At 52.5% G+C, this 22217-nt stretch overlaps 1 protein-coding gene across 5 annotated transcripts in view; it reads right to left on the bottom strand.

Moving 5' to 3' along the window:
• TESC (tescalcin) overlaps positions 1 to 22217 on the bottom strand; it is a 59464-nt gene that overhangs the window by 24238 nt on the left and 13009 nt on the right. For all 5 annotated transcript variants that reach the window (XM_058691163.1, XM_058691162.1, XM_058691161.1 and 2 more), the window contains exon 2: positions 10310 to 10379. In XM_058691163.1, the coding sequence (XP_058547146.1) occupies positions 10310 to 10379 (70 nt within the window). The remainder of the gene's footprint in view (positions 1 to 10309; positions 10380 to 22217) is intronic.

Genomic DNA, 22217 nt, shown 5'->3' with positions numbered 1-22217 from the left:
CCCCTCGCCCGCATCCTGAGGGCTTTCCCGGGGCCAGGCTGTGCTAAGCGCTTTGCAAACACCGCCGTGTTTGATCCGCCCCACACACGCACAGTCCCCATCGTGCAGGTGAGGAAAGGAGGCCCCGGGAGGCCAAGTGAGGAGGCCACAGCCCCACAGCCAGGAGGACAGCTTTGAATCCGGCTCTAACCGCCCTGTGCGCTTCCTCACACTTGCTACTTCCTCTGGGTTGCACGGTTTTACTTGAAAGAGAGCACACAACTGAAATCTTGGTCGGGGATCTGCCCCCACCCAGCCCCGAGAGGCCCCATCCGGGACCCAGAAAGAAGGCAAGACAAGCGTCCAGCCCGCAAGGGAAGGAAAGACTGAGCAACCACCAAGGAGGGGCTCCTCCGCAAGCCTCGTCGTGGGGGCCGGTTTCCGGCAGCTCTGAGGGCCAGCTTCTCTGCCAGGCCCTCTGCAGGCTCGGTCATCCTCAGCCCCCACCGGGCCTGACCCACTGGGAGCTGAGGACCCAGCGAGGTCCCAACGGCTCCCAGCCTGGAACTCCAGCCTCCCTGCTCTCACTGGCCCATCGGAGAAGGGTCTCTACCGTGGGGGCTGCCTGCCCGACTCTCCTGGAGGCCCCACCCTGGGGAAACTGGGGACCCACGGGGACTCACAAAGGAGGAACCAAGAGTCACTTACCGCGTGTCTCCCCGGGCAATGCTGAGCAGCTCAAAGTGTCATCCCTGGACCAGGAGCATCAGTCTCACTTGGTGTGTGACACACAGAGCCCTTAGCTGGCCCGGAATCAGAGCCTGCATTTTAACGTGATCCCTGGGGAACTCGCGTGAAGGTTAACGTTTAAGAAATGCTAGGGATTCCCTAACCCCGCCAGGCGTTTCTCCCGTCCACGTGCCTTTGCACGAAAGATCTGGCACAGGAGCACCTGGGTGGCTCAGTCGGTTAAGCGTCCAACTCTTGACTTCGGCTCAGGTCATGATCTTGCAGTTCGTGGGATCGAGCCCTGCATCAGGCTCTGCACAGTGTGCAGCCTGCTTGGGAGTTCCTCTCCTACCCTCTCTCTCTGCCCTTCCCCAGCTCATGTACACATTCTTACTCTCAAAATAAACACTAAATATGTGTGTGTGTGTGCGCATACACACACACACACACACACACACACACACACACACACACACACACACAGAAAAAGCCCTGGTCCCCTTGCCACCAGGCAAATGCCTCTTTCAGTGACTGGGGCAGCATCACCAACGTCACCCTTCCCCACCACACGCTTTCTCAACTTCTCCTGTATCTGCTCCAGGCCCGTACCCAGCTGTCCCCTCAACACCTGCCATGTACTGATCGCAGGGACCTTCCACGTGCCAGACCTGCTTCCAGGTGCTGGCTTCAGCAGTGAGTGGGACAGACATCACCCCTCCTGGGATTCCAGCAGGGGAAATGAGACAGAGGGAAAATGACCTGTCTCGGGCAGCAATGAGCACTTTGCAACCACACCAAGCAGAGACAGGACAGAGACCCCAGAGAATCAGATCAAGTCTCAGTGGGGCGACCAGGAAAGGTGACACACGGCAGAGAGCAGAGTGTGGTGAGTTCTCAAACCCCCAGGGAACACGGGGCCGTATCTGGGGACCTTTTCGGTAGTCACCCGGTGGGGGGGGGGGTGTCCCAGAATGTGCTCTACACCCTACCATGCACAGAACACCCCTGCCCCCACACACATTCTCCAGCCCCAAGTGCCAATAGAAACCCCGCTCTGGAGAAAAGCATTCTAGAAAGCAGGTCACGAGTGCGTTCTAGAGCTCCGAGGCGGGAACAGCAGGAACAGCCCCGTGCCCGGCACATGCCAGCCCTCAGCTAATGGCAGCTGGGGCTCCTATGTATGCACCGGACTGTGAGCAGACCTTTAACTTGACAAAGCAGGGGTGAGTGCTGCCGGGAGATGCAAAACAGGACGCAGAGTTGGGACTGGAGCAGGAGGCTGACAGGTCAGGAGGGAGGTAGGGACGAAGGCCCATCGCACAGGGGTCTGCCACTGCCTCGCGCCCCTTCCCTCTTGTCATCACACAGAGCTCCTTCTGTCCCTTCTGTTCTAGTCCAAACATGGCCACCTACCCCAAGGTCCTTCTCCCACCACGGTCCCAAGACATGCACCCTCCCTGTCCTGTTTCCTTCCCTCATCTCACATGTGATGAGCTTGTGGGACGCGTGGGTGGCTCAGTCGGTTAAGCATCCGACTTCCGCTCAGGTCATGATTTCACTCTTTGTAAGTTCAAGGCCCGCGGTGGGTTTTGTGCTGACAGCTCAGAGCCTGGAGCCTGCTTTGGATTGTGTCTCCCTCTCTCCCCTATTCATGCTCTTTTTCTCTCAAAAATAAACACTAAAAAAAAACTAAAGAATACATATCATGAACTTGTGTGCATGCTAGTTCCCCCTCCAGTCCTCCCTCCCCGCACCCCCACCCATGTCCCCACTCCAAACAGAAGCCCCCACTACCTGCTTCTGCAAGCAAGGGCTGAGTCCTTCAACTCCCGGGGGAAAGAGTCTCTGTAAAAACTTTCTATTCAAGACTTGCGAATTATTCGGGTCCATTTGGAAAGCTTCGTCCTGTTTCAGGGACACCTTGCACCCCTCACACTGAAGGGACCCCTGCACGGCTCTCCGGGTCACCTGAACAGACAGGAGAGCGGGCCTGCTTGTGCCCACTGTGGCCTGGGGAGTTTTACAAGCAACTGTGGGCTCTTCTCTTTCAGATGAACATGCGCCATCCAAGCCGAAGCCTTCAAGGGAAGATGCGTTAACTCCCGGAACCTGTTAAACACTGACAGCAAAACGGCCTGAGGATGAAGGCAGGGCCTCAAGGAAATTTCTAGCTATTTGACAAGTTAAAAGCAAAGCTCCTAGATTAAAATGGCTTACTTTAGACAAATACAGTATGATCACTGTAGGCTCTGGCTTTTCTTCTAAGCAGGGAACACCCTCCCTAAGTAAACCCATCAAAAGATACAGCTCTAAACATTTTTTTTTTTTTTAATGTTTACTTATTTTTGAGAGAGTGAGACAGAGTGCGAGTGGGGGAGGAACAGAGAGAGGGAGACACAGAAACGGAAGCAGACTCCAGGCTCTGAGCCGCCAGCACAGAGCCGGATGCGCGGCTTCATCTCACAACACTGTGAGCTCATGACCTGAGCTGAAACCAAGGCTAGGACGCCCAACCAACTGAGCCACCTAGGTGTCCCTACAAGATACAAATTTTAAATAGGAGACTATCTGGGGGCCTCCAGCTCTGCCTCTGAACCCCAGCCCTGCTGGGTGACCTTATCCTCTTTAGCCTCAGTTTCTCAATCTGGAAGATGGGATAATGGTGTGAACTTCACAGGCTCCCTGAGACCCCTAGGACCCCACGTGTGGCCATTCAGCCCCGTGCCCGGCACATGCCAGCCCTCAGCTAACGGCAGCTGGGGCTCCTATGTACACACTTGACTGTGAGCAGAACTTTAACTCGACAGAGCCGGGGTGAGTGCTGCCGGGGGATGCAAAACAGGACGCGGAGTCAGGGCTTTGTCGGTGCCCTGGCGGGCAGCCTGTCCGAAGGCTGCCGTACGCTTTGGTGACGAACAATGAACACCGCTCCCCGCCTTCGCCTCGTATGTCCGTGGTTCCGTTCACGCCACGACTCACTCCACACTCGGGGGCCTGGTGAATCTACAAATATTTTTGCGGTGTGGCTTTACCTAATCAGCCCTCCTGCCGGCCTGCAGCACGATGTCTGACGTATGGCACAGCGTCTATTTCTGGGGCTTCGAGAGCCTGCCGCGGCCGCTCTCAGGAAGTCAAATTTGCTGTTTAAGACATTCACCAGTCGAGTGGCCCGACTTCAGAAAGAAAAAGTGCACGCAGCAATTATTGTATTTTCCTCACTACCTGCAATCCGGATCTGTTCATGGGTTTCCTTGGTGAGGGGCTTCCCTGCTAGAAGAAGAAAACGTTTTGAGGACAGAAGTCTCTGCATAGGATTGGTACTCAATGTGTCACATGACCATTTTCTACTCAAGCATTTCTCCAAGAGGCCACGGAGCTCAGTGCTCTGTGGTCAGGGTGGATTCAGGTTTTGGGGGGCCCTTAAAGAAAAATAATGCAGCATTATGAATTTTTGTTTTAAAAAAATTTTTTTTAACATTTATTCATTTTTTGATAGAGACAGATGTGAGTAGGGGAGGGGCAGAGAGAGAAGGAGACACAGAATCCAAAGCAGGCTCCAGGCTCAAAACTGACAGCACAGAGCCCGATGTGGGGCTCGAACACACAGACCCTGAGATCATGAACGGAGCCGAAGTTGGATGCCCAACCGACTGAGCCACCCAGGCGCCCCAAATTTTTGTTTTTTAAATCAGATGCTGGGCTTTGTAAGACACACACACACACACACACACACACACACACACACACAGCGGGAGTCCTGACGCATCAGCTTTGAGGCCTCAGGGGTGAGGCCATCCCTGCACATCCTAGGATAATTTTTAGAAGGAGAGGAGACCAACCAAACATGGATAGGAAAATGGTGGGTTAACATTAAACCCGTTTTGGCAGTTTTTACTCGGTTTTGATTTTTTTTTTTTTAAGCTATATACAACTTATCAAAGTCACAAATTCAGAAACTCAATTCTTCATTAATAAAATTTTATATTTTTTTAAGTTTATTTATTTTGAAAGAGAGCAAGTGGGGGAGGGGCAGAGAGAGAGGGAGAGCAAGAATCCCAAGCAGGCTCCCCACTATCCACGCAGAGTCGAACCCACGAACCGTGGCGATCATGACCTGAGCCCCTCTTCATTTTTTAATGCAACTTACAAACCTTATCAGGTCTATGTTTAAAGCCTTCAGGTTTAAATGGCCACTTTTAAGGGGCCTTTTGCACTGGAGGTATTTTCCCCTCCCCCCCCAACCCCTGCCCCATGGGATCCTAGGCTCTCGGGCACCTTCATTTTCTGAGAGGCAGGGGCAAAGGGTGCTGCCTCCCACACCCCTCACAGACTGCGGTGCTGGGGGCCTCGCCCAGCGGACCCCGGTCAGTGCCTTTCGCCAAACTCAACCCTAAGGCAGCAAAAGCTCCTTTCCCTACTCTGAAACCCCAGCATAGCCCACGGCCCCCCCAGGTGTGCCCAGGTATCAGAACCCCCCCCCCCAGGGTCACTCGGGAACCCCCTGGCAGTGTGGGGGTGGTGCTAGGGACCAGATCACAGCCCAGGGCTGCTCATCCTTCTGCCCTAGGAGGGTGGGCAGGAAAGCCCGCGGGACCGAAAACCTGCCCAGTCACCCTTTTCCGGGTCCTGAGAGAGAGATTAGGATCAGGCAAAGTGGGTCTGGGAGGGGCTTTTCAGGCAGGCCCGTCACCTCCTTCCTGCTGGGCAGGGCTGTCACCATGTGCAGCTGACGCTACCCTCCCAGCAGAGACTAGGAAATTAGGGAGCAGGGGCTTTGGTGGCGGGAATTATACATGCCCACCGCGGGATGGTAAGGGTCCCCAGACGGCAGGCGAGGGTGACTGAGGTCCCGAGACCACTCGCAAGAAATGTCCACAACTTCCTTACAGAGGCATCTCAGCACTGAGCTCCTCCACTTACGAGCTGTGTGACTCAGGCCCAGCTACACGACCTCTCTGAGCCTCCCATCTGTAAAATGGGGAGAACAGGTGTTCCTACCACTGCTTCCTGGGGGGTTTTCATGAGGCTCAAGTAACATGCTCCGGCTATGCAGCACAGAAAACATGCTCAGATAATAACAGCTTACATCGGTGAGCAGTTCCTATGAGCCAGGCCCCAGATAGATAAATTCTTTCCCGGGAATATGTACACACCTTCTGGAGGGAAACAGTATTTTTTTTTTTTAATTTTTTTTTTTTTCAACGTTTTTTATTTATTTTTGGGACAGAGAGAGACAGAGCATGAACGGGGGAGGGGCAGAGAGAGAGGGAGACACAGAATCGGAAACAGGCTCCAGACTCCGAGCCATCAGCCCAGAGCCTGACGCGGGGCTCGAACTCACGGACTGTGAGATCGTGACCTGAGCTGAAGTCGGACGCTTAACCGACTGCGCCACCCAGGCGCCCCGAGGGAAACAGTATTAAAAACAACGGGTCTCACGTACACCATGCTTCATGGCATATAAAGAGAACTTTGGTAGTCCTGGGGTGCCTGGGTGGCTCAGTTGGTTAAGCCTCCGATCTTTAGTTCATGAGTTTGAGCCCCACATCGGGCTCTGTGCTGACAGCTCAGAGCCTGGACCCTGCTTCAGATTCTGTCTCTCTCTCCCCTCCCTCCCTCTCTCAAAAATAAACATTAAAAACAATTTTAAAGAATTTTAGTAGTTCTTATACTCACTTTTGCCTCATTACTTTGGTCTCATTCATTCATTCATTCATTCGTTCGTTCATTCAACCGGCCAGTTGTACCCCCGAGCATCTAGAACGTTACCAGCCCTGAACTGAGCACTGGGCCCAAGAAACAAAGCCCCAGTTCCCGCCCTGCACGGGGCCAGCTGTCTATTAGGGGCACAGTTGCAATTCTGTAAGTAGCAGGTTGGGGCACCCCCAGGAGGAGGCCATGGGAGGACAGGAGGTAGGGGGGTTATCCTGCAGGACGTGGTGTCCACACTGAGACCTCAGCAAAGCAAAAGCCAGCATCTAAAGACCTCGGTGGACCCCAGCTAGAGCACGGATGTCACCTTAAAGGCACAGGGGAGCCCCAAAAGCTGGAGCAAGGGCTGCTCACTGGGTCTTGGCAGATGCGCAAAGGGTGAGATGTGCGGTGGTCCTGGGGGTGGGCAGGCAGAGCCGAGGGCTCGTATTCCCACGCCCTGGCCTAGCCCACGAGTGGGAGGTAGGAGTCTCCGTGCCTGAGAGGGTGCAGCCTCCACCCATAGAACCCGGGGGGCCCACTGGGCACCATCCTCCGTGCTGGGGAGGCCGACCTGCCCACGACCACCCGTGCTTGTTGGAAATGCAGAGTCTCGGGCCCGGCTCCAGACCCGTGAATCAAATCCTGCCTTTGAACCAGGCTCCCAGGTCATTCACACACACATTCACAGCCGGCGTCCCACCGGGAGGCGAACTGGAGTCACCCCATGCGGCTACAGAGAAGATGTGCGGGGCCCAGGGAGCCTGACGGGGCGCTGACCGGGTCGGGGGCATCGTCCAGGCAGACTTGGCTAAAGAAACGCTGCTAAGGCCCAACAGCCGGGACGGGTTTAGTCAGAGGGATGTGAGGCAAGGGAGGGAGGCCACGGGCCTGAGGGGAGTGGAGGAGGTTGGGAATGCCACACAGACTGACGTCTGAGGCCAGGGGGCGGGAGAGCTGGTCAGTGGCAGAGAGAAAGGCAGCTGCATTTGCTGAGTGAGCACTTAACTGTGCCCCGGGGCACCGTGCTGGCCCCTGGGGGCCCTGCGACCCCCAGTGAAATGCAGAGTCTCAGGCCCCACCCACCTGCTGAGGCCGAGCCTGCATTAGGAACATTCTCGAGTGATCCACGCACACGCTCAAGCTGGGAAAGAATGTGTGCAGGTCACAGTGTTTCAGTTCGTCCTCGCAGAGGCCCCGGAGGGGCCGCTGGGCGACACCGGGCTCGGATGCTAGAACCTCGAAGTGGGAGGGGCTCCGAGGGCCTCACAGCCCCCTCCCCACACAGCACCTGTGATCCCCGCCTCCACTCCCGCCCCACGGCCAGACATCTGCTAACAGGCATCTCAGGGTGGGTCCCCGAGACCTCACCCACCGTGGGGAGGATGGCAGCCGGGCTGCCCAACCGGCTCAAAGTGGGATGTTCCCGCATGGTACCTGCTTACGTTCCGCACCCAAATCACTTTACGGATGAGGACGGGGGCTCAGAGACACAGAGCAACTAACGCAAACACACACAGCCCCTCGTATACAGGAGGCCGATGCAAACGGTTTCTCAAGTCTGGGTTTTTGCCTCTGTTTCCCCCAAGTCTGGAAATTAAACACACGCAGCACGGGAACTTACAACCTCTCAAGAGGCAAGACCCAGAGACCCCCGACTACAGCAGCTTCTTACGGGGCTTACTGGAAGACTATCTTGAGAAAGGGGGCCCCGCCTTCACACGCCACCCACGGTAGGCTGCATCCAGCAGCACAGGTACCAAGCACCTGGTACAGAGCACATGCCCAGAAGCTCCTGAAGGAAGGGGGGTGCCCTTGACACTTCCAGGTTCCAACATCCAGGTGCACAGACGCGGCCTCTCCTTAGACTCCCAGGTGTCCAGCCAAGGTGTGCCCACCCGGCCCTGGGAAAGCACTCCAGTCTCCACCCTGGCTGATGGCCCAGCCCTGCTCTGTCACTGCTCTGGGAAAAACCAATTTGCATCTCTAGCCCTGGCCACGGTGACCGGCTCCGACTCGGACATGGAACGCTCTTGTAGCCGATGAGAAGCCAGGTGACTTTCCCCTGGGCTCACTCCCTCTCCTTCACGGGGCTTACCCAGGTGTCACGGACAGAATTGACCACAACACTCCTAACTGGCTTTAATTCTGCCTTGGATACAATCAAACTGAGACAGGAGGCCACAGGAACCAAGAGATCACCAGAATCTAAGCTCTGGAAACGGATGCTTTGAAAACATGACGCGTGGGATCGACAACATGCTTTTGTTTAGACAGACCAAGGAAAGTGATTATTGTTTCTGTCAATTTCCATAAAGCTTAGGTGAAATTTTAGTCTGTTGGCTAAGAAAAAGGACGTTTCCCTGGGTTATTAAAAGTTATTAAGTATTATTTTTAAATTTTAATATTTTTAATATTATTAAATTATTATTAAGTATTATTAAATGTTGGAAGTTCAAAGACTGTAACCTGAAGACCTTGCATATTTATTTTAGGAAACTCCATCTGTTTGAAAGTCTGTGGTAGAACGCTGTTTACTGTGCATCGGGGACCCCGCTTGCTACACTTCAACTCGAAGCTTCCTCCCCAACTGTGCAACGACCAAACATGCTAACTAGGATCGCTCACTAACCTAGCTCTATAGAACTCAACCAGCATGGAAGACTGAACACACTCTCTCTTGGGGTAAGGGGGACAGTTTAGGGCATTCCTCCTCATAAAGAAATAACCTGGGGCACCTGGGTGGCTCAGTCGGTTGGGCGTCTGACTTCGGCCCAGGTCATGATCTCACAGTCTGTGAGTTCGAGCCCCGTGTCGGGCTCTGTGCTGACAGTTCATAGCGTGCAGCCTGCTTCACATTCTGTGTCTCCCTCTCTCTCTGCCCCTCCCCAGCTCACGCTCGTACTCTGTCAAAAATAAACTTAAAAACAAAAAAAAAAAAAAAAAGAGAGAATGAACCTACCCAGCTTCTAAAAGATTAACATTAAACATGCAATGTAGGGGGGCACCTGGGTGGCTCAGTCGGGTAAGCATCTGACTTCAGCTCAGGTCATGATCTCACAGTCTATGAGTTCAAGCCCTGCGTCGGGCTCTGTGCTGACAGCTCAGAGCCTGGAGCCTGCTTCAGATTCTGTGTCTCCCTCTCTCTCTCTCTGCCCCTCCCCCACTCACGCTCTGTCTCTCAAAAATAAACAAACATTAAAAAAAAATTTTTGGGGGGCGCCTGGGTGGCGCAGTCGGTTAAGCGTCCGACTTCAGCCAGGTCACGATCTCGCGGTCCGTGAGTTCGAGCCCCGCGTCAGGCTCTGGGCCAATGGCTCGGAGCCTGGAGCCTGTTTCTGACTCTGTGTCTCCCTCTCTCTCTGCCCCTCCCCCGTTCATGCTCTGTCTCTCTCTGTCCCAAAAATAAATAAAAAATGTTGAAAAAAAAAATTAAAAAAAAAAATAATAATAATAAAAAAAAAAATTTTTTTTAAAGGCAATGTAGGATGGCCAGTCTGACTTCTGTCAAGAAATCAGTCTGCTGCCCGCCATCTTGCCTGGGACCGGAACTAACAACGGAGAGGAAGCAGAGTGAAGAGACCTTCAACGAGGTCTTCAAGTTACGTATACCTGAGATTCTAAGCACAGAGGCCAGGACCATGTCCCATTTGAGGAAGCCAGGGCAGGGTACATGTGGCTGACTGGCCCCCTGTCTTCACTCTAGACAGACATTCCTGATCCCAACAAGTATGGCTCTAGAACATCTTATCTAGAGGGACCAAAAGAATGACAACTGCAAGTTTGCCACAGGAAATGGGGCCACCCAGGGGCTCTTCCAGAGTCATGCTGAACTCAGGGAAAGAGAGAGAAGAGAAATCCTCAAGGGCCATGGAGCTGCCCAAGGCCCAAACCCAACTGCAGATCTTACCGAATGGTGGGCTGGTCTCCACTCAGCTGCTGAAACCTCCGGTGGAGCTGCTCGATCTGGTCTGAGGAGACTGGGAAACAGGGGAGGGAGGGAGAGAAAGAGAGAGAAGACATCACTGACCGCTGAACTTGAGCCACCAGCAGGAGGCTGGTGACATTCTCCCACACTTCCCAGGCGGGCAACACCGACCACCAGCAGACGAAGAAACCGACAAAGGGCGTCCCATTCTTCCTGGCAGTGCACCCCTGGGGTCATTACCTCCGATCCCCCGGCAAGACAGCCTGTGCTACGAACGGCAGCTGCCAGGACAGCACGAAAGTGAACCGGCTCATTTTCCCCTTCCCCCTAAAGGGATCACATCCGTGTGACTTCTTCCCCTCCTGCTCCCGAAGACAGGGGTTTTCCTAGCTGAGCAAGGGGCTTCATACGGTCACGTACGGAGAGACAGAGGGGCATGGCAGGGCAAAGGGGTTCGGGCTGCTGCTGGAAGTCACTTGGGAGACACGTAGTAGGACGCGGAAGGAGAATCTGGTGTAGCAAGGGGATTGGAAGGAGAAGAAAGAGAATTTTGATCATTGCGCCGTGGAGGACGTATTTAGATCTTCCCAGTAGTTCTAGAAAACCTTAAGTACAGTTTTTCGTAATTACCATTTCGGGCTGGCGGGCCGCTGTGTCTTCCCCAGTAAGACGGGGCCTTGCACATTCCGGGTTTCATAAGGGCTCCACCCCCACGAGGGCCTGTTTTATGAAGCACACAGTATGACACCCGGACCTGCATTCTCTCCCCTCATCCACGACACATCCTGCATAAGGGAGCAGATGTGCTTTTCTCTGTGGGATAATTTGCGAACTGCAGCTCAGAGCACTCGAGACCGCACGACCGGTGACTGGTGGAGTGGGGTCCATCTCCTGACCCCGCCTTCAACCTGCCTTCACTCGGTATCGCCTGCCTGCCCACATATCCTGGTGCTCCAAGGCCTCGAGGGCCGGTTCCCCGGGGACTATACACGGTTCAGGCAAAACTTTCCAAACAGCCATCCCCCCTCCCTCCGGCTCCTCCCGGCATTTCCCATGCCCTATTATAAATGTCTTTTCTTGTTCCAGAGACAGCTAATTTCTGGGACCAGCTGGTCATCTCATTTGCTGTTGGTTTTTTTTCAAGTATTACAAGAAAAAAAAATGTTTATTTTAGAGAGAGAGAGAGAGAGAGAGAGAGAGAGAGAGAGAGTGTGTGTGTGTGTGTGTGTGCGCGCGCACGAGGGGGGAAAGGGGCAGAGGGAGAGAGAATCCCAAGCAGTCTCCACGCTCAGCACAGAGCCCAACGTGGGGCTCGATCCCACGACCCTGGGATCATGACCTGAGCCGAAACCAAGAGTCAGACACTCAGCCGACTGAGCCACCTAGGCACCCCCTTTTTAAGTAATCTAAGTAATCTCTATACCCAATGCAGGGCTCAAACTACAACCCCCAGATCAAGAATCACATGCTCCACCGACTGAGCTAGCCAGGTGTCCTCCTCATCTTTTTTTTTTTTGGGGGGGGGGGGTGGGGGTGGGGTCTGAGGCTCAGGTTGTATCACTTTAAGAATACGTAGCTCAAGGGCTCCTGGGTGGCTCAGTCAGTTGAGCGTCTGACTTCGGCCCAAGTCATGATCTCACGGTTTGTGAATTCGAGCCCCACATCGGGCTCACTGCTGTCCGCGCAGAGCCTGCTGCAGATCCTCTGTCCCCCTCTCTCTGCCCCTCCCCTGCTTGTGCTCTTCCCAAAGTAAATAAGTATTTAAAAAAAAAAAAGAATCTATAGCTCAGAATTCTCCAGCCTCCCTAGAAGCTGTTGGTGAGGAAATACCCCTTAGGACGGCCAACAGCTGTGAAGGGTTCTCCGTGTACCAGAGGCGCATCTCCACACATTAGTGCACCTGTTCCCCACGGCACCCTGGGATAGGGCTGTATTCCCATTACAGATGTAGAAAGTGACTCTTGGAAAAGTGGGATGACCGTGAGGGGCAATAACCACCTTTCTGGAGGAGGACATGGCCATTCCTATCGTGTGTATCAGCAAGGACATCCGAATACTCCACAGGGCTGAGCGATTGCAGTCCTGGGCACACACCCAACAGAAATGCACCCTTGCGCTCGTCAGAAGAGGTACAGAAAGAAGGAGAGGTTCACAGCAGTGCGGTTCCAACAGCCCTAGACTGGAACCTATCCAAATGCCCGACAGCGGCAGAATCAAGTGTTGAGGTGCAGTCTACTCAAGCAATGGAATAGTATACAGCCAGGAAAACGAGCAGACGGTGCGTGCCATAACCCGGGTGAGCTTCAGAAGCATAAAATCAAGGAAAAGAAGTCAGATGCCAAAGAGCAAGTATGTTAGGATTCCATTTAAATGGAGCTCGAAAACGGGTAAAAACTCCTCTGTAGGGTTAGAAGTCGGGATGGAAAGGCCGCGCTCTGTAAGATTCTACTATAGGACCTCCTGGAAAAGGCAAAACCGCGAAGGCACGAGAAAGGTCTCCGTGTCCGAGGAATGAACAGGCAGAGCACAGAGGGTTTCCGGGGCAGTTAAACTACCCTGTGGGTCCCATCATGACGGACACACGTCGCTGAACATACGTCCAGACCTGCAGAAGGTGCACCACCACAGGTGAACCCTAATGCGAACAATGGACTCCGGGCGATAATGAAGTGTCGATACAGGTTCATCGACTGTATCAAACGTACCACACTGGTGGGGGCCACGGATAAGGCGGGAGGCTGTGGCACATGTTGGGGTGAGGGCATAGGCAAAAACTAACTTCCTCTGAATTTTGCTACGAACCTATCTAAAACTTGTCTGGTAATAGTAATGACAAGGTGGTGCCTGGGTGGCACAGAGAGTGGAGTGTCCGACCCTTGATATCGGCTCGGGTCATGATCCCAGGGTCATGGGAGCAAGCCCCACGTCAGGCTCCACATGAGCATGGGGCCTGCTGGAGATTCTCTCTCTCTCTCTCTCTCTCTCTCTCTCCCCCTCCCCCAGTCATGCACTCTCTAAAAGAAAAAAAAAAAAAGACTTTAAAAAATATAATAAAAATGATGATGATGTTGTCTTATTTTTTTAAAAAAGAGAAGCCAGAATAGTGGTTGCTTCCGAACAGGGAGTAGTGATTTGAATGGGGCGTGAGGGGCACCTCTGGGTAGTGGGAATATTCTATTTCTTCATCCAGGTTCAGGTTACACACACGTGTGCTCAGCAAGGACATGGAACTCCATGCTCACGGGTGATGTACTTTTCTGTACCTGATATTACGATAAAAGGTTTACCTGAAAATTTCAGTGATTCTACCTGGCAGGAAAAAATAAATCCAACGAGTACAAAAGACGAATACATAAATGTGTCCACCTGTGGATTCTTAACAGCTTAAAAAATGGACTCGACCTAAGTGCTCGCCCAAAGCAGATTGGTCAAATATTTTACGGAATGCTTAGCCAATTAAAAAAAAAAAAAAAAAAAAAGCAAGCTGCTTTTGAGAAGTGACAGTTATATATCGGACATGAAAATACGTTCCACAGAGAATGTTTAAAAGTCAGGGCACCTGGGTAGCTCAGTTGAGGGTCCCACTCGATTTCAGCTCAAGTCATGATCTCATGGTTTGTGAGTTTGAGCCCTGTCAACACAAAGCCTGCTTGGGATTCTGTGTGTGTGTGTGTGTGTGTGTTGCTCAAAATGAACTTTAAAAATGTTTAAAATAGCTTGCTATGGGGCGCCTGGCTGGCTCAGCGGGCAGAGCCTGCCCCTCTCAGTCTCGGGGTTGTGAGGTCAAGCCCCACACTGGGCATGGTCCTTACTTAAAACACAACCGCCTGCTACAAAAATAGCATGACCTCATGCTGGGGAAAACATGTAGATATACACAAATGTATAGAAGTAAGGAAAGAAAATCCGGACTCCCTTTCCCCAAAATAATAATAGCATTGGTCTTTCTCAGTAGAGGGATTAAAGGCTTTGTTTTGGTTTCATTCATCTATATCTTCTAAATTTCCTCTAATACACAATGCATATTTATTAGTGATGTAATGAATATTTTAGGCACACAATACGGTAGCACATGGGACAGCCGAGGGATCTCGAAAATACTGCTACTGATGAATCATCTGTTAGCTGAGCACCACGTCCTGGGCACACGTGGTCTTATTTAACCCTTACCATGACCGTATAATGGAAGGACTGCTCCCATTTTCCAGAAGAGCAAACTGAGGATCTGAGGCGTTAGGTGACTTGAAGGTCAGGCCCTAAACTTGAAAGGGAGACCCAGGATTTAAGCTCAGTTTGTCTGGCAGAACGTGTGCGGTTTTATGTTCGTGGGTTACCGATCAAAGGCAGCCCAGCACTCAACCGCAGATCAAAAAAAAACCCCAAAAACAAAAAAAAACCAAAAAACAAAAGCACACGGACGAGAAATAACCATAGAAATTGCAGCCACACGTGTGCTCCTAACATTGCATGAATCTATTTATAGGAGATGCTCAGGGAGGCAAATCCAAACTAGACCAGGGCTTGCCTGGGGCTAGGCAAGGATGGGGAGTCATGCTGATAGGTACTGAGCCTCTTGGGGGGGGGAAATGTTCCAAAGTTAGATTGTGAGGGACGCCCAGCCCTGTGATTATACTAAAACCCGAGTACACTTTGGATGGGTGAGATGTAGGGAACGTGTTACGTCTCAAAAGCGCCATCAGGAAAATGAATTACGTGCCTAATCCTGGGAACCACAGCAGTCCACGTCAATTGAGCGCTGACTGTCCAGGGCTGAATTCTGCATCCAAAGCGCACGCACGGGTGCCCACACCCTTCCCTGTCGTGCCTGACTGAAAGCAGAGGGATGAGGAAAACAGCCTCCCATCTCTGGACCCCTGTCTTCGGCACCCAAATCCCCTGAGCCAAGAGCTCGGAGCTCAACTCGGGGAAGCCTCCCCGGGCTCAGGGACTGGGAGAAGGAACATCTTAGGCCTCACGAACTGACTTCCGAAGACCTCACGCGCTCTCAGGTCCCGGGGTCCCCCAGAGGACGTGTCCTGTGGGCACCTACACCTGTGTGCAGAGCGCCCTCGGGGGCTCCAAGGACGGAAGCTCTTCTGGTCTCCCTGCTCCTCCCTCAGCCCTTCTCCAGGTCCCCAGGCGGTCACGGGTGCCATGGAGACAAGAGGCAGAGTCACTTGGGTGCCTGGCACGTTGACCTCCTTATCTTTGGTTTTAGATTTCAGCCTGAGGGTTGAGGTCACACCCTTCCACAGGCTGGTGGGAGTTTAACTGGCCCAATCTGTGTGTGTGTGTGTGTGTGTGTGTGTGTGTGTGTGTGTGTGTGGTCCAAGCTGGGACCGGAGGTGTGAAATTGTGTAAAATACACACCAGCTTCCAAAGACTTAGGACAAAAAAGAATGCACACAGTCTCCATAATTTTTATATTGGTCACGCGTTGAAATATTTTAGAAGTAAAATATTAAAATTAACTGTATCTTGTTTCTTTTCTAAACATGGCTACTACAGGGGCGCTGCCTGGGTGGCTCAGTCAGTTAAGCGGCCGACTTCGGCTCAGGTCACAATCTCTCGGTTCGTGGGTTCGAGCCCCGCGTCGGGCTCTGTGCTGTCGGCTCGGAGCCTGGATCCTGCTTCGGATTCTGTGTCTCCCCATCTCTCTGCCCCTCCCCCCCCCCCACTCGTGCTTTCCCTCAAAAATAAACATTACAAAATTTTTTTTAAAGCATGGCTACTAGAAAACGTAGAATTACATATGTAGCTTCTGAACACATTTAGAATTATTCTGCCTTGCATTATAATTTGCACTGGTCAGTGCTGGTATCTGTGCTTTTAACCAGCAACTTGATCCCTAGGAACAAATACTGAGGAACTGAGACGAGTGTACAGAGATAAACAGGTAACCGTCATCAGCCTGGCCTGTTTAAAACAGTAAAAAACTGGGTCACCTGGGTGGCTCGGTCAGTTAAGCACATGACTCCTGACTTCAGCTCATGATCTAACTGGGAGACAGAGCCCAGCATCGGGCTCTGCACTGACAGCGTGGAGCCTGCTTGGGATTCTCTCTCTCCCCCTCCCCTGCTCCTGTGCACGTGCCCGCTCTCTCTCTCCCTCCCTCTCTCTCTCAAAATAAATAAACTCATGGGACACCTGGGTGGTCCCATGGGGCTTAAGCATCTGATTCCTGATTTCAGCTCAGGTCATGATCTCATGGTTAGCGGGTACCAGCCCTGCGTCAGGCTTCGTGCAGAGCCTGCTATGGATTCTCGTGTGCTCTCACTCTTTATCTGCCCCTCCCCTGCTTGCATGCTCTTTCTCTCTCAAAATAAACTTTAAAAAAAAAATCTATAAATAAGTATGTAAATAAGCAAACTTTAAAATTGGGGAAGTGGTGAGCTATAAGGAAACGGGTTGAAATAAATAAACGGGTACATCCCAAAGGCAGTATACTACAGAGCCTTAAGAAACATTTTAAAAATATTTAGGGGAGGCTGGGTGGCTCAGTTGGTTAAGGATCCGATTTCAGCTCAAGTCATGACCCCGGGTTTGAGCCCCGTGTTAGGCTCTGTGCAGACAGCTCAGAGCCTGGAGACTGGTTTGGATTCCGTCTCTGTCTCCCTCTCTGATCCTCCCTCGTTCATACTCTGTCTCTCCCTCTCTCTCAAAAATAAACATTAAAAAAAATTTTTTTTAAATATTTAGAACACAGAAAAATTTTCATGGGATATCGCTATAGGGAAAAACCAACAGGCCACAAGAGCTCACGTCCATGAAAGTCTGTAATGATATAGTTGTGTGCACAGGAAAAAATAGAAAAGGATGAACAAAATAGCACATTGCTTCCAGGTTTACAGGAAGCAGGTTTACAGGTTTACAGGACCTCCCTCTCTTCCTCTTGTCCCTTATCTTTGCTGATCGGTCCCTTAACTTTTCTGTAATTATCAGAGATGCCTTGTATAATCTTCAATTTCAACTTTGATGGCTAGGATGAAAAATAAAACCTACAGTAGCAAGCACTGGTGAGACTGTGGAGAAACTGACATCCTCGTGCGCTGCTGACGGGAATGTCACACGGTGCAGCCACCGTGGGACACAATTCCATGGATCCTCAATAAATTAGATTCACTACGTAATCCAGAAATCTTCCTCCCAAATACGTACCCGAGATACATGAAAACCACGTCCACACACAAACCCATAAACGAGCGTTCACAGCGGCACTGTTCACAATAGCCTAGAGGGAACAACGCAAACGTCCAACGACAGATGAAACTATAAACAAAATGTGGTGTGTCCATACAGTGGCATAGGATTCGGTCACAAGTGGAATGAAGCGTGGACACGTGCTCCGACATCCATGAACCCTGAATACATAACGCCAAGGAGAGAAGCCGGACGCAGCCACGTATCGTAGGAGTCCATGTATGTGAAACGTCCAGAGTAGGCAAATCTCGCCACAGAAAGTAGATTAAGGGGTTGCCAGGGTTCGGGGTCGAGAGGAATGTGGAGTGATGCGGACACGGGGTTTCTGCCTGGTCCTGGCCTCCCCTGTCGGGCTGTGGGAGCCACCTTACAGCCTCGCTGTGCTGAGCAAGGGGTCACCGGGCAGGAGGAGGGTCGCGTAGACCAGGAGGTCAGAGACAACCCTCAAGGAGGTGGAGGCAGGAGCCCGGGTGGAGGCAGGAGACCCAGAAGAGGGGCATGAAATCCCTCACGAGGCCCAGCCTCCCTCATCTGACTCTGGAGGAGATCGAGCATCAGCCTTCACCACGCCCACTATGGGGTGGCCAGGATCACTTGAGCCTGTATCTCCAGGGGCCCGAGTCTGGTGGCAAAGGACACCTAAAATAGCACTTGGTCCTTCCCAATCCACGCTGGCTCCCAGGGGTGTGGGGAGACCTGACTCCCTCTGAGGGATGCTGTTCACTAAGAGACATTTACTGGGGCACCCGGTAGATGCTGGGGGCACAGACACAAGCAGAGTCCTTATCTACTGGAAACGCACGTCACCTCCCTGGGGCCCAGGGTAAGAAACGTGGTGTCAGCTTGCCAAGGAGCACCCATAGGGAGCTGATGCCCTGTGGGATCCTGAAGGCTGAGGGCCAGGCCAGGGAGGGCAGAGCTCAGGAAGCCCCGGGTTCTTCAGCCCGGGCAGAAGGCAGGCTGAGGACAGCGGAGAGAGGAGGTAAGTAGTGGCAGTCAAGCACTGCCAAGCATTGAGTTCAATGCTGAACTCAAGCATTCAGACCTCACCCGGAGTTTAGATAGGATGCTAAGGGAAGGGACAAGATCGCAAGTGCCTGGTGACAGTATGCAGGGTGGATGCAAAGGACAGGATGCAGGGAACCCACTGAGGGCTCGGCAGGTGTAGCCGTCCAGGGGTGGGGGTGGGGGTCTCAAAACGCAGTTGCAAGGACAAGGGCGGCTGACATTATGCACCTGATCTCTCCAGGGGCTCTGCAGGAGCCACCCTGCCTCCCCATCTCCCCAGCCGTGCCGCCCTGGATGCAGGCCCCAGGACTCCAAGTGGCATCTCTGGGAAGGTCTCGGTGGCTTCCAGGGCCCCCAAAGCTCTCCTGCTTGCCATGTCCTCACAGACCGGCCAGGACTGAACCCAAGCACCAGCCAAAGTCCCCAAATACAGAGGTGAGCCAGGCCAGACAGAAAGGTGAGCTAACAACATCTCTGCCAAGAGCTGCTGGCTCGGTCCCCAGCTTCCCGTCCCACTAAACTGTCCCCGCCTCCCCCGGAATACAGAGATCACAAGAGCACCACCCTCCTGAAGCTGTCCACGCCCCGGAAAACAATCAGAGTCGCAGACACGCCATGCGCGATCCCCGGAGGGTAGGGACACCCAAGCGTGCATCAAGTGGTCGACAGATGAACCAAACGGGGTAGCTCTGCGCAGCCCGACATCATCCCACCACAGAAAGGAAGGAAGCACGGACACCTGCTGCAGCACAGACGACCTTGAAAACAGGATGCCAAGCACCCAAGGCCACCTCTGTAGCCTACCATTTACATGGAGCATCCAAAAAGGCGAGTCCACGGGTTCAGAAAGCAGATTTGTGGTTGCCACGGGCTGTGCGCGGGGGGAATTTCAGGGGCAGCTAATGGGCACGAAGTTTCTTTTTTTGGGGGGGGGGGGTGCGGTGAGGATGCCCTGGAACTGATGGCCGCACAACACCGTGGATGTGCTTAACTAAGCCAGCGAACTGTAGGTTCAAAAATGGTGACTATGGGAAGTTTTAGGTTGTGTGAGTCTTTCCCCAATTAAATAAAAAAAATCAGGGGCGCCTGGTGGCTCCGTGGGTTGGGCATCCGACTTCGGCTCGGTTCGTGATCTCGGGGTTCGTGAGTTCAAGCCCCACATGGGGCTCTGTGCTGACAGCTCGGAGCCCGGAGCCGGCTTCGGATTCTGTGCCTCCCTCTCTCTCTGCCCCTCACCCACTCGCATTCTGTCTCTGTCTCTCTCAAAAATAAACATTAAAAAAATAAATAAATAAACATTAACAATTTTTTTTTTTAATTTTAAATAAAGAAAATCACATATATTGTGCACCGGGCCCAGCGGGAAGAACTGAGACACCAGAGTTGCCACTAGAGCTATGACGATGCCCTTAAAGTAATAATCCTGTGGTACCTACTCTGCTCCTCCGAGGTCTCCCAGCTCACTCACAGGGGAGGGAAGAGGCAACTGCACGCTGCCTGGGGCTACAGCCAAAGCAATGACTAATCCTGGGCCTCGGGAGGGAGGTGGGGGGAGGAGGGGTAAGAGTGGATGGAGGCCTCCACAGCCTGGAAAGGGACCAGCCCATCGTACAGAAGATGCTTCGTGTGGCTTCACGGACGCCCTGCTTCCGTCCTTCCCCTGCGCCACACGCTCAGTGTGGACCCATCAGGGACCACGCCTCACCGCCGGGATTTGTAAATAAACCAGCGATGCAGGGCGCCTGGGTGGCTCAGTTGGGTAAGCGTCCCAACTCGTGATCTCAGCTCAGGTCATGATCCCGCAGTTCATGAGTTCGAGCACCAAATCGGGCTCTGCGCTGGCAGCACGAAGCCCACTTGGGATGCTCTCTCCCCCTCTCTCTGCCCACTAGCCTCCCCCTGCACTCATGAGCGTGCTCTCAAAAATAAGCAAACTTAAAAAAAAAAAAAAAACCCACAAAGACGCACTCGGCCTTGAGAAGGAAATTATCAAAGCCAATTCTAGTCTCCAAAGCAGAAGTAGGAACAAGGAGGTCCGCTACTGGCTTTTATCCAGCACCTTCGAACACTTTTCATGCCAACTTCAACTCAGTCTCTAAGTTACGAGCCAAGGGACTCCTGGGAGGGGCTGCCCCAGGCCCCGGCCAACACGGGGATGGCTTTTATTTTAGTCTCAAGTATGGAGGGTCTCCTAAGGATCTCTGTGGGTATCTTTCCTCGCAGAATGAATCTTCCATAGCAAAAGCTGAGACAGAATGAAGGGGCTTGACTTTGGAAACTATCCTTTTCCCACGAGCGATGAGGAACCTTGGCACCCGGTCAGAGTGGGTGAGCACCACTCTCGGAAGCACACAGCCTGGGCTTTGCTCATCTGTGCTCACCTTCCTACTGCTGTGCGCTTTGCCATTTGCCTGATCCCAGCAATAACTGCCATGTGGTAGCATTTACTCAGAGGCAGGAGCTGCTCTGTGCCCAAAGTTGAGGATGAGGAGGACAAGGAACCATATCATTTATGTCACTAAAGAAACAAAGAGGTCTCCGTTGTAATAAGAAGACTAAAGACGGGGAAGGCAGGTGGGGGGAGATGTGAGTGAACCAGCAGAGATTTGAAGAGTGGGCGTCTTTCAGAACATCCAAGGAAACAAATGGCTTCCCACATCCTTCCAGAACTATCTTCAACTCCAGAATTAGATGGAGGCCAAATCAAGCGGAGACAGGCTCACCGAAAGCAGGAAGGCTTATTAGGTAAAGAACTCCAGTTCCTGCTACGTGGAACTAACACAGACCCTCCATCCCAGCACAGATCCCTGAAGCACTGGATAAAATAGGAAAAACCTCACATACACCACTAAGCTCAAAAGCAAGGGAAACTCTCAAGGCCAGAAGCAAGGAGGGACGTCACACCCAACAGGGTGGGAGTATGAGATGCTGCTGAGGTGGCCCAGGGCTGTGAGAATGGTTACAGGCTCTAACAGCTAAGGGTAGGAAGCTTCCAGCCCACTGAGTGACAGAAGTGGCCATGGTTCTATGGAGGCTAGAAGGGAGACTCCTATCAGAAGCTGAAGCATAAAAGGCTGCTTCCCCATGGAAGATGGGCTAGAAAAAGTATTCCCTACTGTCTCCGACAATCAGCAAGGAAGTGGACTTGGCTAAGGAGGTGACCGGATGCAGGAGCAAGGGGGCAGGCCTGTGATGTACCAAGATGCCAAGTCTGTGCCATGCACAGGTGCAAGATCCAAACCCGTGTGGTGCAGGAAAGCCAAATTGAGGAATCAATGCAAAAAGTGTTTCTAGACCAGTGACATCTCTAAGGTACTAGAAATAAATGAAAAGCACTGTGAGGGACCCTCATGGGAGAGGTACTTTTTTTTTTTTTTTTTTTAACGTTTATTTATTTTTGAGACAGAGAGAGACAGAGCATGAACGGGGGAGGGTCAGAGAGAGAGAGGGAGACACAGAATCTGAAACAGGCTCCAGGCTCTGAGCTGTCAGCACAGAGCCCGATGCGGGGCTCGAACTCACGGACTGTGAGATCATGACCTGAGCCGAAGTCGGCCGCTTAACCGACTGAGCCACCCAGGCGCCCCAGGAGAGGTACTTTAGATAAGCCCTTCTCCACTTGTTTTGGCCTCAGCATAAATCGGGTGCTGAAGATAGTTCCAAGAGGATGTGAAAACCAGGG

This window comes from Neofelis nebulosa, chromosome 11 (genome assembly GCF_028018385.1).
Source record: "Neofelis nebulosa isolate mNeoNeb1 chromosome 11, mNeoNeb1.pri, whole genome shotgun sequence".
Classification (NCBI taxonomy): Eukaryota; Metazoa; Chordata; class Mammalia; order Carnivora; family Felidae; genus Neofelis; species Neofelis nebulosa.
Note: the sequence above shows the minus strand (reverse complement) of the source record. Positions and strands in the feature narration are given on the sequence as shown.